Source organism: Ictidomys tridecemlineatus, chromosome 3, assembly GCF_052094955.1.
Source record: "Ictidomys tridecemlineatus isolate mIctTri1 chromosome 3, mIctTri1.hap1, whole genome shotgun sequence".
Classification (NCBI taxonomy): domain Eukaryota; kingdom Metazoa; phylum Chordata; class Mammalia; order Rodentia; family Sciuridae; genus Ictidomys; species Ictidomys tridecemlineatus.
The window spans coordinates 211,460,852-211,473,617 of record NC_135479.1 but is presented as its reverse complement, the minus strand read 5'-3'; the positions used below and the strand labels follow the sequence as shown (position 1 = coordinate 211,473,617).

General features: G+C 50.9%; 1 protein-coding gene across 5 annotated transcripts in view; it reads right to left on the bottom strand.

Annotated features, from left to right (window-relative positions):
- Positions 1–572: 572 nt before the first annotated feature.
- Positions 573–12,766, bottom strand: part of Igsf5 (immunoglobulin superfamily member 5) — a 37,089-nt gene continuing 24,895 nt past the window's right edge. For all 5 annotated transcript variants that reach the window (XM_078044660.1, XM_078044661.1, XM_021725257.3 and 2 more), the window contains 3 exons: positions 9,836–9,936; positions 8,264–8,337; positions 573–973 (listed from right to left, as the gene is read on the bottom strand). In XM_078044660.1, the coding sequence (XP_077900786.1) occupies positions 878–973; positions 8,264–8,337; positions 9,836–9,936 (271 nt within the window). In that variant the 3' untranslated portion in view covers positions 573–877. The remainder of the gene's footprint in view (positions 974–8,263; positions 8,338–9,835; positions 9,937–12,766) is intronic.

The window sequence follows — 12,766 nt, the reverse complement described above, 5'->3', positions numbered from 1 at the left end:
TTGACTTTGAGTGGGACAAAGACACAGAAGCAAAGGGCAAGCGTGAAGATGAGAACTCTCCAAAAGTCCCTGCGTTCCTTCTTGGAAAAGCTTGATTTCTAACCATGTGACTCTTTAAAACAGCACCCAAATAGTAAAGCTTCAAGAAGGCAATACGAGATACTGGTATTTTCTTTTTCGTTTATTAAAGAACACGTGATCACTTCCGTGATGGTTGCATGTGTGATCTTTGCCCCCAACAGGCAGAATCCACAGGTGACTCACTGGGGGAGTGGGAGGAGTCTTCAGGGAGCAGACAGACAGGACCGCGGTCTTGTAACATTCGACCCTGAGACTTTCAAACCCATGGAGCTCCAGTGTGCCAGTGGATTCAGAGTTCTGAGTGATCCTAGTCATTCTCTTCCTACTTCTCTGATCATTTGCAATAATTCCCTGCTAAACACACATAAATACCATCTTATGAACAATAAAAATATTTTAAAAGTTGGGGTACCTTCTGAATTATAAATAACGTATTATTGTAATCTTTAGATCTTATTAAAAATTCTATGATAAACAAAACAAAAAAAATGTTGTGGTAGAATAGAGTCCAGTGCCATTTATTAGATGAGCAAGTGGGAGTGACAATAAATATTAACATGATGCATTGAGGGTTCTGCTTGGAAACTTTAAGGCATTCGATAAAACCATGAAACATTTCAGAGGCCACATTCTCCATGGCCTCTGGGAAAACAGACTGCTCCTGCCACCGTTCTGTCCACACCAGACTGCTCCCGCTCCAACTGTCCGACGGGGCCAGGTGATGCTGGCAGACGGATGGAGGCCCCGTGACGTCACTTGTCAGCAGGTACAAAACAGGTCCCCAGAGAAGCCTCCGCTATACTAAAGTCGCGCTCCTGACCTTTTGAGGACTGACGATGTTAAAAGAGACCTGTGGACGGCTTGCTGGGGCCGGCTGCTGTTTTCTGGGTTCCTGGCAACAGAGGAAAAAGAATGGATTTAATCGGTTGAGTTCGCTGTGAATGGAACCTTGAGCAGGAACCGCCGCTCCCCGAGGAGATGGCATTAGGCTGCAGAGGGGAACACGGTGTGGAAACGTGCTCTTCCTTGACTCCGTTATTCTCCACAACACACACTCTAGGGAGTTTCCAAGTCCAGGGTCCAAGAGCAATCCCAAAATCCAAGATTCATTCAGTGGAAGGTAAATTACAAATGCAAAGATTGCCTGGTTTGTTTTATTTTTCAATCTTCCTATAGAAATAGTTCCTGCTTTTCCAGATGGCTTTTTTATGAACACATACAATATTTCTAAACTTCTTCAAATAACATACATCCCTTCTAAAAGAGAGGGGACAAGACTGAACCGACTCTAAATAGGTTCCCCCATCTGTCTCCCTTGGCAGTGGGTGTCACTGGCTCCTATCAGGAAGGAGCCCCCTCTCTGCTCTTCACATTCAGAAACACTCACAAACAAATGGTGGAATCCTGCCGATGGGGCCTGTGCCTGGTAGGACGGCCCTATAAAAATGCACCACCACGTGTTTCCCCTGCCAGCCGGAGGATGCTGGCTCAGATTCCAAGGCTCGGTAGCTGCCTTGAACATCTTAAATAATGTAGCTGGGCAGGATAAATTATTCAGGCTGCACTGGGATGTGAGTCCTGAGCCTGCAGCCACTCTGGCTCCTGACTTTAGTGTATGGACCCCCAACCGCAGGAGGAACCTGGGAACGGACGGGACTCTTTCAGCAGAGCTCTCAGGATGGCGCCTTCAGCTGAGCACACGCTGAGATGTTTATGGTCTATGGCCTTTGTCTCCACTGCTGGCTGCATGGATGTGTTGCTGTTTTCTAAATGTAGAGACTTCTCAGAAGAGGGTATACAACCAATCGACAAATATATGAAAAGATGTTCATCATCTCTAGCAATTAGAGAAATGCAAATCAAAACCACTCTAAGATATCAACTCACTCCAGTCAGAATGGCAGCTATTATGAAGACAAACAACAGTAAGTGTTGGTGAGGATGTGGGGGGGAAAGGCACACTCACACATTGCTGGTGGGACTGCAAATTGGTGCAGACAATATGGAAAGCAATATGGAGATTCCTTAGAAAACTTGGAATGGAACCACCATTTGAACCAGCTATCCCACTCCTCGGACTATACCCAAAGGACTTAAAAACAGCATACTACAGGGACACAGCCACATCAATGTGTATAGCAGCACAATTCACAATACCTAAACTGTGGAACCAATCTAGATGCCCTTCAATAGATGAATGGATTTTAAAAAAAAAAAAAGATGTAGCTTATACACACAATGGACTATTACTCAGCAATAAAAGGGAATAAAATCATGGCATTTGCAGGTAAATGGATGGAGTTAGAGAAGATAATGCTAAGTGAAGTTAGCCAACCCCCAAAAAACAAATGCTGAATGTTTTCTCTGATATAAGGAGGCTGATTCATCGTGGGGTAGGGAGAGAGAGCAAAGGAGGAATAGATAACTCTAGATAGGGCAGAGGGGTGGGAGGGGAAGGGAGGGGGCAGGGGATTAGCAAGGATGGTAGAATGTGATAGACATCATTATCCAAAGTACCTGTATGAAGACACGAATTGGTATGTGAATATACTTTGTATACGACCAGAGATATGAAAAATTGTGCTCTATATGTGTAATAAGAATTGTAATGCATTCCACTGTCATATGTAAATTTTAAAAATTAATTAAAAAATAAGTGTATCACCAGTTTATTTATTGATCTCAACAGGAGGAGGGATTGAGGGGAAGGCTTGATCTAAGCTTTGAGACAATTACATGTCACCCTCCAAAATGACAGAGAAAGAGAAAAAACATCTAATATAACCAGAAGAATTAACAGATCAGGAATGGAGGCAGAGAAAGGGGAGAGGAGAAGATGGGCACCTGTTTTAAAACCTCATCAAGATGCAAAACGTTTTCACACCCCATGGCTTCATGTCAAAATGAAGAGAACTTGCCTTTCCTGTTAACAGCAAGTTTTATTAAAAATTTCAAATTTATTCACCATCTTTGTCCTAACACATTTCGGCCACAGTGATGTGGGCCACTCCACTTCAGCAGCAGAAAGCCCTGTCTAGAGAAGAGCGTTGGTCCGGCTGGACCTCCCAACGGTGGATTCTGCCAGACCAGAAGCGGTCATGAAGCCATGTCGTGGTTTGGTATCTGTTTTGAAATCCATCTCTATTTCCCTTCTGACCCTTCCTAGAATTAATGCATGGCCTGAGGTCTCTATAGCCTAAAACCCCGTTGTTTTTACCCACGTTGGGTACAGTGTGCCTCAGGATCCACAGAAGGTTTAACAAGGGCACAGACTTGTGGAAGCGGAAGCATTTCAGTGTCATGACCTTGCACTTGGTCTGGTTCCCTGCACTCCCAAAAGCATCTCAAACTTCTTTGTGCTTTGGAACAAGCTTGGTGCCATGGACACGAGAGGCCCAGTGATTCCAAATGCATTATTCTAAGAAAATCCCAAGAATTCAGAGAGTCCTCTGCCTTAGAAATGATGCTACCCATGTCTATGAAAATATTTTCCTCAAAGCAGATCCCGGGGGAACATGATTTAAAATGCCAGAACATGATGAAGAATGTTGTCCAGAGAAAATGCCCACAAAGTCTGCAAGAGCCCCAAGAATTTGCACTTTAATAAATTCCCCAAATGCCTCTGCTGTATTGAGATGTGCCAAGCCATATGCTACAGGGATGGAGAGGTGCCAGGGCACCCACATGGGCAGAGCACCACACACCACAGGGATGGAGAGGTGCCAGGGCACCCACATGGGCAGAGCACCACGCACCACAGGGATGGAGAGGTGCCAGGGAGCACGTGCACACATGCACACATACCTACCTCTGTGGACCAAGCAATCTGGTCGGGCATCCAGCATCCAGGAAAACATGTCCCTGGTTTCTACCTGATCATGGCAGGAATAAGGTCATCCCATCCCTCAAATAAAACTTCCTACATTCAGGGCAGACCCAGAAGGGAACAGGGGTAGCAGGGAGGGAGCCTTAGGAAGCCTGGGGGCCAGGCACCCTGGGAACCTGTGCCTTGTCCCACTGTCCTCACCCAGCATCGTCGGTGGCCCTGACCTACACCAGCCACCCTGCCCATGTGGCTTTGGGCCACCGTGGCTGACTTCTGTGGGGCAAATGTCCAGCCACAGCCTGTCACTTTCCATGCTGTCCCTGAGACAAGCCCCGCACGTCTAGAGTTTTCCAGGGACGGCCTCATTGAAAGCATCAGGAGATGCTGTAGGTCTGACAAGACAGGGACCTTGCTATAGCTCGTCCTGCTCTTCTCCATGGTGGCTTGAGCTTCTGGCATTGTGGATCTCCACCCAAAGCAATGGGCAAGAGTGACAGGATGCTGGTGCCTACCCCTTCCCAAATAGCAACATGTTTAGTTAGCTGAGTAGAGGCTGTAACTGAAATTGGGCCTGAGGTCCATGACAAAGGGTCACGGGTCCCCAGCCACACCACCTGCTTCTTGTCCCAAACTCACGGAGCCAGTGTTTAGACCCTCTTCTAGTTGCAGGGGTGTCCACATGACTCCTGGCAGAGAGGACAAGAGGACAAGCACCGTCAACCCCTGGGAGAGGTCCAGAATAAACCCTCCCCTGTGCAGTTAGCACAGGGCACCGTGAACGCCTTAGGACAGTGAGCCAATGACAGGATGGAGCCCCCGCCCGACAGGCAGGGCCAAGTTACAAAGGGGGTGAGCTGGTGTTTGGCAACTGGCCGCTCTTCCCTTCCAGCCACCCTCTTCCCATGTTGCTGTAAGGTCACCAGGTAGGGGCACCCTCAGCTGGTAGGAGCCACACCAGGCTGTTCTAGACAGCAGAGGTGCCCAGCTGCCTCCCCAGCCTTCTGAGCCAGGAGGCCCAGAGGGGGGACCAAGAGTTTGAGCTTCCCCAAGGCCTCACTGATGAGTCCTGTGGGTGACCTGGGCACTTCAGGCTGCTCCTGATTTAAATAGGGGGTTCTCAAAAATAAATAAATAATAAATAAATAGGGGGTTTTTGGAGAAAGCTGTCATGTCCCTGACCCCAGGGGAGTGAAGCAGCAATGTGACACGGAGTCATTTAACATTGGCAGTGACCCCAACCTTAATGTCACTTTTAAGGTGGGTCCTAGTGATGCTGCTTGTCGCCACAGCTTGTGACTCACAGTGAAGGGACTGTCCCTGCACACATGCTCCTCTTAGAGCCCTGCTGTGATAGTACAGAGCTGTTCTAGATAGGGTGGGCCACAACCATCCCTCGGTTAACACCTGAAAATCCCAGGTCCACGGATCACCCAGGTGTGCAGAGGAAGGCACTGGCCTGAACAGAGAGGGCACTCATAGCTGGGCTGCTGCTGCTGCTTACAAAGCCAGGCTCACCCTGCCCCAGGCCTCCTAGAGCAGAGCAGGCGGCTCCACCCAGCGCTGGTGGGCACGCGTCTCTCCATGGACGGGCCACTTATCTGGCCCAGTGAGCTCCCCAGGAGCTGCCATTAGGAAGAACTGAGGCTGCAGCCAGGTCACAGCTGGAGGTCTACAGCTGTTCAGGCTTAGGGAGGGTCTCTGCAAAGTAGTGCAATCTGCAGTCCACAACCCTGCCCTAGGGCAGGAGGCTGCTGGGTGCCAGCAGGGGCCAGAGAGGGCCCACAGAAACGCCCAGTGGCACGGGAGCTCTGTGACAAATTGGAGTCACCCTGAAGAGGGCAGAGAGGAGGCTGAAAGGCCACTGAGACAGGCTCTGGACTCTCCCGGCTGCCCATCCTGGCCCACAGAAAGCTGGCTAGCTGCAGAACGGGGGAGGGCCTGGGGAAGGGGGCATGGGCTGTGCTGTCTACCGTGGATTAAAGAGCTCTGAGGTCACCTCCACAGCAAGAACACAGCCACACAGGCCAGGCCCCACAACCTGGGAGCTCAGGGCCACCTTGACCTGTGGCTGTAAGCTATGTCTCCGTCAAGTGGCAGCTCCCAAGTGACCCTGTGGACAACATTGAAGACTGGGTCTTCTCTGGACCAAGGAGGGAACTATGTGCTTCCAGTTCCAGTCCCTCCAATATGCATCTGGCACGCTCTCTCCTCCTGTAAGTGTGACTTAGCTCTTTAAAACACCTTCCCAGTTTCTAGCCCAGAGAAGACGGTCCCTCTCTCTGGGGTCCTGACTTGTTTCTAAGGACCACGATGCCCTCTGCTGAGGTGCTGGGCTCCCGAAGCCTTGTGCACACCTGGGAAACCCCAGGGCATGTTACCACCCACCCCCCGCCACAGGCAAGCCCCTCCACGGCTGCTGCTCTTTTTCCACCAGTTAATTATTTAGCTGGTTGCATGTCTCATTAGCAGAAACCTCTTAAATTTCTCTCCTTGTGTATTCTCAAGACAGCACTTCAAGCTTGAAGAAACATCCACTCAGAACTCTGAAACTTCACTCTCCATCGCTGCTTCCAGAGTCATCCGGAGTTCCCCTTTCCCTGTTCACACCACCTGCCTTTAGAGAATTGTCTGGTGCAACCCAATCCTGATCTCCTCCCAAGCGCCGGGCCTGGCAGTGCAGACGCGCTTGACAGAAGGTGGCCACAGGCAGCTGTGGAAATAACGGCTGCTGAAACGTGCTCTTGGAATGTCTGTGCCTGGCTGCGGGTGGTGGAGCCCCTCAGCAAGGCGTACCCCTTCACAGCCACTCCTCCCTGCCCTGGGGAGTCCACACAGCATCCCTCACTGCACCTCTTCATCGGCAGATTGGAGCTTCCAGAGGAAACCTGTGTGCAGCCCTTCCGGAGTCATCTCTCAGATTAAATGCATCAGCAGATACATGTGCCAAGGAGATGGACCTTGATGGAAAGAACTGACCTCTCTGTTTTCCTGCCATGCAGCCAAGGACATGACTAGAGCTGGTGCCGGGAACTAGCAGTCTGTCACTAGGCCCAGCTTCTTTGGTGCCACGGTCCCCTCGTATGTCTTCCTGCGTGGCCACCTGGGTCACACTAATGACATGGCTGAAGTCCTCCTGATACACAGGAGCATCTGTCAGCACTCCCTTCCTCCCCCAGGGCCTGGAAGGCGAGGTCCCCGGCAGGATGGATGTGGAGAGCTGAATCCTGATTGCAGGAGGAAAATTACAGCCTGGCTGCCTAGCAATCCAATAAGGAGCTACGCAGAAAAGAGTGATCCTCTGCCAGGGCCCACGCGGGCGCCATCCCTGCAGGCTAACGAACCCTCCGCTGCAGAGCAAACCAGGACCGCCCAGTGCAGTGCACCGTCTGCAGCCCAGCCGTGGGGTCGCTCTCCCGAGAGCTGCAGGGGAGAACACCATGCGCCCTGGGCCCCGCGAGGAACACTCCAGACACTCCTCAGCTGAGGTTGCATTTGTCCAGGTCAGAGAAGGGCGCCGGTTACGCCCAATGTGATTTTAGAAATAAATCTCATTTTCTGCATATTAGCTCTAGTTCATTCATGGGAATAACAAGTGCCAAGGACTCTCCATCGGAGATAGCTCACTGTGCTCCCCGGCTCCCAGCTGGCCCATCCCGAGGATGCCATCCCAGCTGTGTTCAACATCCAACAGTAGCCTCAGCATGTGACGCGCCCTGGAAGCCACGCTTATGAATTCAGCTGCACACCCAACGGATTCACGTGCACATCCAAGTGAGACCTCAGAATCTGCAAGCTCCAAATGTCTGCTCTTTCCCCCCAAAACCCACTCTGCCAGCCACATCCCTCCTCTCAGTAAGAGCAGCTCGAGGGTCCTGTGGTCCTGGCTGGATTTATCGTAGCCCCTCTGCTCTCCCCTCAACCCTAGTCCCACAAGGGCCTCCCCAGCTCCCCAGCTCCTGTCACAGATCTCTCATGCACAGACAGACGCTTTTACTATGTCTTGCACCCAGCACCCAGCATCCTTCCATGAGCCAAGTACCCTTGGTGCAAGTACAGATGTGCCCCCTGTGGGGCCAGGTAATCAGGTCAGCAGGGCTGACTTAAGTCCTGGAGAACACACGGCAAGCTGTGCGCCTTTGTGATCTTGCTGACCCTGCTGGCCGGTCCCCCAGCCAAGTCACCTTCTCTCAAAATGGGCTCATGGACAACTGCACATGTCAGCTTTGGTGTTGGAGCCCTGCTGGAGGGACAGGAGATACTCAAGGTCGCCCCCCATTCCCTCCGCGTGGACGTTCAACAGGCTCCATTTTAGAATCTCACACTGCAGGGTGATAGAGAAAGAAACGTCCGGGTCACCTGGGGAGCAGGGCTGCTGCTCGGCTGTCCCTGGGCGAGGGCTTCCCTGGACTTGGGAGGGAGAGGCGCCGTCTCTGCAATAGAAGAATGAGTTCAGTGTGTTTGGTGATTAGAAAATAAACCGAGTTACATGCACTGAAGGCTATGATGCACAAGGAGATGCGCTTGCTCCTATGGAGAGCCCCAGAACCCAGTAACCCTAGCCATTGCTACAGTTTCAGTCTGGGTGTGCCCTGGTGGCCCATGTGTTAAAGGCCTGGTCCTCAGTCTGGCTCTGTGGGGAGGTGGGAGAACCATTCAGAGATGGGCCTTTGGAAGGAAGAGACATCATTAGAGATGGGTCCTTGAAGGGGATATTGGGACCCTGGCCCCCTTTCTGTCTCTCTTGCTTCCTGGCTGCCATGAGATGAGGGACTGTGCTCTGTCATGTGCTCCCCTCCCAAATGTGCTGCTTCACCAAAGTGATAGGACAAATCCAATGTAGACTGAAGCTTCTGAAATTGTGAACAAAATTAAAACCTTTCCTCTTTATAAGCTTTTCATCTCGGGCATTTCGTTATAGTGACGGAAAGCTAATACAACTATAAATACTGTTTTTCAAAATTCCTTTGAGATTATATAATTTTAGAACTGTATTCTTTTAGTAAAATAAAAATATTTTAAAAACTGACTTAAAATCAATTCCTTTCTTGACATAATAGCCTCATCTAGAGACAAGATGAATAGCTGACCAAGAAAAATATACACAGGGCAAATGGGGGGAAAAAAACAGAGGTTTAGATTTCAGCCAAGATTTTCGTCAAGATGTTTGATTAATTGCTCAAAGTACTAATGAATAAACATTCACAAGAAACTGCAGGAAGTTGTGGTTACACTATAAATGGAAGCTATTTGTGCTTTGTAGAATTATTTAAGATCTGAAGCCTACTATTTGGAATGGGGGTTTCTGAAGATAGAGTTCCAATTTTAGGAAAAAAGAATAAAAATCCTCATCACGGGTTGAATGGCTGAAAATCTTCCCGTGGGATTTGTTCTGCTGGGTCTTCCTCGAAGACTGCTGGGGCGGGATTTGTTCTGACTCTCCTTATCATCAGCCTTACAAATCCTACTGTCCGGAGGCAGCCTTCAAAGATTCTGCCACCCATTAGCCTCTGTGAAAATGAGATAATCAGAACGAAGCTTCAGAAGTGGAGGGGGTCTCCCGTTCTCCAACACCCTGCCCAACCAACGGGCACAGACTACTTGCCAAGTGTCAGTGTGGCGGGGTCTGGTAGGGTTTGGAGAAAACTTCCTGCAAAGGATTAAAATGCCTCCCCACACTTTTTAAAGCAGAAGGCTTTATAGAAAAATCCTGGGGAAAGAACCCAAAAGACGAGTTTCAGATAAACAGGTGGATTTTACTAATAACCTAGTCCTAGAATATTCCCGATTCTAGACTTTCTCCTTCTAAACATTATCCAAGAACTCGCTACCGCTGTGGCTGCTGTGCTCCCCAGGAGCGGCATCCGGCCGGCCAGCCCTGCGTCAGCACCGTCTCCTGGCTGCCTCTCTCCTGCCCCACCAGCTACTCACGGGTGGTCCTTGGTTCATCTGAACTGAATGCATAGTTTTCATTTTCGTTTTTTAACTTTGTCTCAGAAGTTCCTTTCTTTGTGTTGTCCTTTTCAGAATTCCTAGAAGTAGAACATTTTACAAAGTCACACGTTAGTCGGCCACGGACACCCGGGTTGCTTGGCTACCCTCAGCCTCCCATGCAGTCCCGCCCCAGGAAAGCTTCAGCCACGTGCCTGGCTCACAGTGCAGGTGTGCACGGTCCGCAAGTTCACGTCCTCAGGACGGGAGGGATGGAACCTGTTCACCAGAGCCCCATGGGCCTCATGAGACCCACCTGGTGTCCACTCTCAGGAACCACCGAGTCAAGCAGGGGTCAGTAACAGCAGCCACCAGTTTTGTTGGAACACGGCCACACCTGTGCACAGGCCACCGTGTGGTCTGGGGCTGCTCTCGTGTTACAACAGCAGAGCTGGATGTTGTGACAGAGACCAGATGGCTGGCAGAACCAAACCGCTTACAATGCAGCCCTTTATGGAAACCCTGCGTCAACCTCGGAAATACAGCAAGGGGGGCAGCATGCTGGGAACCAGGTCTGGCAATGCTTAGAGGGAGAATCAGAAATATTGAGCTTCAGAAGTTTGGAATACGTTACTCAATGTCTAAGAATTAGTTCTAGAAAGAGTATTCCTCGTGGGCTATGTATAATAGCAATACCCACAAACAGCCCAGGTGGCCAGCAGCAGGGACTTGGTAAAATGAATGACGAGTGTCTCTAGGACATGGCTCCAAGCTGCTGCTAAACTCACGACAGATGAGGACATTCGAGAGCTGCTGGGGGCCCTGTGCCCTGGAGCAGCTCCTTTGGAGGCTGTGGCGGAAGTCAGGCCTACCCTGTGGCCCAGGGCTCTGTGCTAGAGGTGCGCCCGACAGAAGGACAAACAGGAGTGGGCACTTAGGTTCACAAAAGGACGTATGAGCCGCTCAGAGAGGGGCCATTCCATTCAGAACAGCCCCAACCTGGAAACTACCCAAACGCCCACTTAAAGCCATGGGGAAAAATAAATTGCACACCGTGACATTGTGGTGACATTGTGTAACTGTCACGCCATCAACATGTCACGCCAGTGTGGCTCAGCCCGAGTGAGGAGCTCAAGCAGGAAGATGTGCATGAGTACGCGTGACATGAGTCCACTCTGTGACAGTTACAGGAGTCTAGTGTCTGGGGATGTGGGGACCGGAGCCAGAGAATGCTGCCTTTGGTGACAAGGGGCAGACAACAATTTGACGGGGTCTGAGCTGCACTTTCGGGACACTGAGGATGTTCCAGCTCAGAATCTCAGCAGCCAAGCCCTGGCACAAGTGCCCTGTGAACACCAGCCAAGCCCCACGGGCATGGTCTGTGCCCTTTTCTGTAGTCACACGACCATTTAAGACTTCATCAAACAAACAAGAATGCTGTGGGCAAGCCCAGGGCGGAGGACACCCTGTAACCCCGCACGGGGAGGCTGGGGCAGGAGGATCATCACCCTCAGCAATTTAGTTAAGCCATAGCAGATTTGCAAGACCCTGCCTCAAAATAAAACATAAAAAGGGCTGGGGATGTGGCTCAGTGGTTAAGTACCCTTAGGTTCAATCCCTGGTACAAAAATATAAATATATATATATATGGTGGACAAATAATTGTTGATAGAAAATTGACTTCCAGATGGAGTCAAATGAAAAGAGCAAGTTATAAAATAACTGTGTGCGTGTGTGTGTGAACACCCGTGTGCATATGTGAACACGTGTGCCCGTAGGTACACACATGTGTAGAGGACATGATTACCCTGGGTGATGGAGCTGTAAGGGATTTGAACACCAATTCTTATACCTATATTTGTTTAATTGTTGTCTACAATAAACGTGCACTGACTCTATTTAAAAAACTTTAAAACGCACATGTGATTTTGATGCAAAGGGTGCCGTGCATGGCAGGAGTCAGCCCCGGGGACAACTGGAAGGAGACCCTGGTCAGCGAGCGAGCTACCCTGTCCTCACCTCCGGACAGGGAGCCTGGTCCAGCACGGGAGCAGCCCACACAGGACTGGACCTGAGCCCTGGAACAGGCGGCCCTGTTCTCGCTCCCACCCTCCCCCGCCCACAGGGGACACGTCAGGAATGTTGCTTAACCTCTCTAGCTCAGGGTCCTCATTTACGAAATGGAAAAAAGTGGCCTCATAAAGCCACTGTGAGAATCCAGACTGCAAAGCTCCACAGGGCTGAGGTCAGAAGCTGACGTGCGTGGGACGCCCTCAGCCAAGGCCAGCTGTCCCGTGGACCCACAGTCACTGCACTGTGGCTGTGGCTGCTCTCTGCCCAGGACCCTCAATGGCTCTTGATCATCTTACTATGCTTTGAGGTCACCTAAGGCCCCCGAACAGACACCAAAGATGTGGCCATGGTCAACAACGGCGAGGCCAGCCTCCATGCTGTGGTCCCGCTGAGGGGCAGAGTCGAAAAGAGGCCAGAAAGGTTATCAGGGTGGTGTCCCCTCCTCCTCCCTCCCCTAAGTCAGGCCCCATGGGCACCTGTCTTCAGATGCTCCACGGTGGCATCCTCAGAAGACGGCGCCTCTCAGAACCGCGTTATCACCAGCGGCGGGGGGAGATGGATAGCACCTGTCCCTTCCTGAGGACACCCATTTGTCCACTGTACTGAGTGCAGCCAGGGATAGTCTAAATCTTAGCATTAACAGGTAAATAGCGACAGCTGGCCACGACTGTCAGGGCCCCGCAGGGAAGCCACCTGTGTCCACAGCGCCCCCCTCAGGGCACTGCTGCCTGCCGAGTGCTGCGTCCACACTGGTGGGCACTGCTCCGGTGGGTCTCGACACGGTCACCTTTACAGTGCTTGCAGCTACTGCTGGACAGTGTGGGCAGGAGGGGAGTCTCTGTCCTGCCTCCTGTGCTG